This window comes from Pollicipes pollicipes, unplaced genomic scaffold (genome assembly GCF_011947565.3).
Source record: "Pollicipes pollicipes isolate AB1234 unplaced genomic scaffold, Ppol_2.1 Scaffold_7261;HRSCAF=8764_pilon_pilon_pilon, whole genome shotgun sequence".
Taxonomy (NCBI): domain Eukaryota; kingdom Metazoa; phylum Arthropoda; class Thecostraca; order Pollicipedomorpha; family Pollicipedidae; genus Pollicipes; species Pollicipes pollicipes.
Window position 1 is genome coordinate 20,996,334 of NW_023597054.1, and position 3,790 is coordinate 21,000,123.

The 3,790-nt window shown below is 50.9% G+C and overlaps 1 protein-coding gene across 1 annotated transcript; it reads left to right on the forward strand.

The window, feature by feature from the left end:
* Window positions 1–1,270: 1,270 nt before the first annotated feature.
* Window positions 1,271–2,780, forward strand: LOC119113097 (larval cuticle protein 65Ag1-like). Its single transcript, XM_037237427.1, has 3 exons — window positions 1,271–1,315; window positions 1,768–1,938; window positions 2,341–2,780. Exons 1-3 carry the CDS (start codon window positions 1,307–1,309, stop codon window positions 2,584–2,586), a joined length of 426 nt encoding a protein of 141 aa, XP_037093322.1. The 5' UTR covers window positions 1,271–1,306; the 3' UTR covers window positions 2,587–2,780.
* Window positions 2,781–3,790: the final 1,010 nt, after the last annotated feature.

The following is a 3,790-nucleotide window of genomic DNA, read 5'->3' on the forward strand; positions in this document are numbered from 1 at the left end:
TCAGTGATGACAACCACGTGTTTTTCGACGGCATTCGTCTGGCTCCGTGTGGCTCATGTAGCTCCTACCTTCGTGGCCGTCGGAGTAGAGGATGTCAAACCTGACTTGTGGGTTTCTTCACTCCTTTCTCGCTCTGTCTCTTACACAGCAGATATTCTTAGGATCTACGGTATTTGATTTCAAGTAGCCAGCCCGTCTCTGCTGTCTTGTTGAAAGGCGTCGATAATAACAGCAGCGGCCCGGTTCGAGTCACCGTAGCTGTCAACCGCCAGAGCGGTGCTAGTCAGATCGTTAGCGTTATAATGTACAGTGACAGTGGTCTCAACCGGACCAAACAGTCGGTGTCGTCGCCACCTTCTACCATGTACGGAATCGTGTAAGAGTCCGTGCCCTCGGCTGAGTCGTCAGCGCTGGAACCACTTAGTCCCTGAGCGGGCTCGGGGTCAGCACTAGCCGCCAGCGCTGGCTCAGCAGGTGGCGCGGGCTCAGCAGTTGGCAGGGAAGGCGACTCAGGTTCAGCAGCAGACACCGCCTCACTGGCGGCCGAGCCACGACGCCGCTGAAGTTGTTTGGCCATCCTCCGCACCTCGCGAGCCTCCCTTGTCGCAATCGTGCCCCGGTCATATGACCATAGGGTAAGCTTCCGATGCCTGTACTGTCCTTCATGGCAGCTTCCTCTGGATACACCATGTAGACATTCGGGCATGGAAAGCTGCACTGAGGCTTACACTTTCATTTCACGGCATCAAGAACCTTATTGAATTTGCGAAGGCGGCTGTGCTGTGTCACTCTCTTTTTTGTTCCATTTCTTTCTGAACGCTCTGTTGGAATGATATCAACCCTTCTCGATCAATTTTGTCACGCATTTTAGATCGTGAACAGGGATCGCTCCACAGGTCTACAGCACCCTGATATCTGCCATCGTGGTCTTGAAGATGATGTTAATAAGATTCCTCTCCGATACCATCAGCCACCTGATGTAGCTCAAGGTTTTCCCGTAGTCGGCAGTTGGTGGTGGGACAGAAGAGCGGTGTGGCCTACCACAAAATGCAATCGGCACTTCTACCTGGACGAAGGCGCGGAGTCATTCGCTGAGCTCGGACGACCTGGCGGGGGCCAGTTAGCCGGCAATAAGTACTGACAAGGTCACCGTCGGCTGACGGGGCAGGTAGCGGTTGGCACGGCGGGGTAGCCCGCCGGCGCAGCCTCGCCGCTACCGCCGCTTATAAGGCCCGGAGCTGGAGCTCTCAGCATCAGTCGCTTGCTGCAGCCGTCCCAGCACCACAGATCTGAGCACCACAGAGCCATGAAGCTGGTGAGTGGTGTATGCTGTAGTCGCCTGAACAGCGGCCATGTACCGGGCGACCGAACGAGAAGATAAACAGACAAATGCGGTATGGGGCTCGTCCCATGCAAAGCTGCTGCTCGTAGTGCTTAATGCATCTACAGGCTAGGGTCTTAAATGACCGCTACAATAGCACGCACAGCCAATGAATTCCAGTTGAGTGTTTTTTTCCATAACTGACTGCGTGTTCCTGGCAACGTTTGGAAAATTCCAAAGGTGTGATCATATTTGTGCTGTCTTATGCTGAGAGCCAACAAAAAGGCAGCTTTTGTAGCTTAAAAAGGGTAGCAGCCATGGAGCTTTTGTTCATAAGTAGGGATAAAGTTCCCATGATTGTTCACTGAATGATGTTTTTTTCTTGTCAAAATGGTGCACATATATTGCAAGCACTGCCCTAGCTGACGCGCTGACCTTCTCCCTAGTTCGTCTTTGCTACACTGGTGGCTGCGGTTACGGCTGCTCCGCAAGACTACAACGCTAATCAGTTTGTGAGGTCTGGACTGCCCGAGATCCGCATTCTCAGCCAGAGGTTCGATCAGGACCCCATCACTGGAAACTACGAGTACAGCTACGAGCAGGACAACGGACAGGCGGTACGTTTTTGAGCAGTTCATCCCCTCTCATTATACGTTTTGCCCTGTGAATTGCTCATCTGGTGAACTGCTCATCCTCATGACTAAATGTCTTCGATTAACGTAGCGAGTCATCTGCATACATTGCAGGATTGTATTTGATAGTCAGCAGTGTAACGTTAAGTCGCAACCCAGGCGGGTTTGGATGGTCTGAATCTTGCAATTTAGGCAGCGGATACTTACAAGTGAGAGGATAGGAAGGCTGGCTATGTGAATGGACGATTAAAGCCCACTTCACATGAAAGGGAACGGGTTCTGCCTTCAGTGCCGAAGCTGCCTTCCAGCTTATCCGTTAGTAATGCAACGCATAGTCTTGGAGGTCAGAATTCAGTGATAACACACATGTGCATGCTTCCTTTGCAGGCGGCTGAGACAGGTCAGGTATACCCTGGACCTGAGCCAGAGACCGGCAGCATCACCCAGCAGGGCAACTACCAGTTCGTGGGCGATGACGGCAGCACCTACCAAGTCAACTACGTGGCCGACGAGGGAGGCTACCAGCCGCAGGGCGCCCACCTGCCGGTGGCGCCCGCCCAGATCCCGGAGTACGAGCAGCTGAGGATTGAACACCCCGAGCTGTTCTGGGCAGAGCAGAGGCAATACGTATAGGAGCATCGCTTGTTCAAACCCTCTGATAGTAACATCAACCCAGGTTAACGTTTGTAGGTGGAGTGCATCACGGAGAGGCTCGCTACATTCGAATGCGTTTAATGCCGACTACGCGAACAAACTTCAGGTTTGCTAAGACATGAGATGATGGAAGTTCTATACACAACCTTGGTGTACCTGTTCATGTTCTTTGATTTCACTGGATATGGAATTTCATGCGGTGAATGAAACACTTACAAGCTGTCCCTTATATGTGTGTTTGTGCTGTGCGCCTACGAATATACCGTTCTTGTTCTGCTGAAATGTCTGGTATAAGTACCGCGCAATGACTTTGGCCGACGTATGCTAGTCTTTATCAATAAACATACGTCAGGTTGTTGCATGTTTTCATAGCAGTCGTGGGCTCGGTATGTATATTGCAGCATAGGAACTGTTTCTTGGAACAAACCATTTCGAAGTCAATTTTTGCTCCAGCTTCCAAATGGCATGTTCTAGTTGGTTCGAGTTGAGAGTTGGTCGTGCGCCAATGGCGCAGCCAAGAGATCGAAGATGCATAATCAACTTTGCATAATTCCTGACGAAGTACATTGCAGACACGTGTCTGAGTGCAAGTATTTCGGGCCAAGTCCGAGGTCAAGCCCAGGCACTCTGAGTTTTAATCGAATTTCTGACTCCTTTCTGCAACATTATCCAGGCCGAGTCCGAAGTAAAATGCAGTCATTTTTCACGACTTATGAGTCTGAGTCTGCGTCTGACCCGTTAGAGACTCAGTCCGCTTCCTAGTTTGGTTTTGAGTCTTAAGGTTTCATCCCGGGTCCATCAGTTCCAAAGATAGTTTTCCACATCACAATTCTGGAGGTGGACATTGCAGATGATGAAAATTGTAACGGGATGGCTATACATGACCTAACTGACCTCGTTTTAAGCAAAGTTGCTGTTAGAATGGAGCTCCGATAGAAGCTAAAAACATTTGCGATCCCTGCACGCACACACGCACGCACGCACGCACATACACACACACACGCACACACGCACGCACGCATGCACGCACGCACACACACACACACACACACACACACACACACACACACACACACACACACACACGCACACACACACACACACACACACACACACACACACACACACACACACACACACACACACACACACATACACACACACACACACGTCTCCTTTCTAT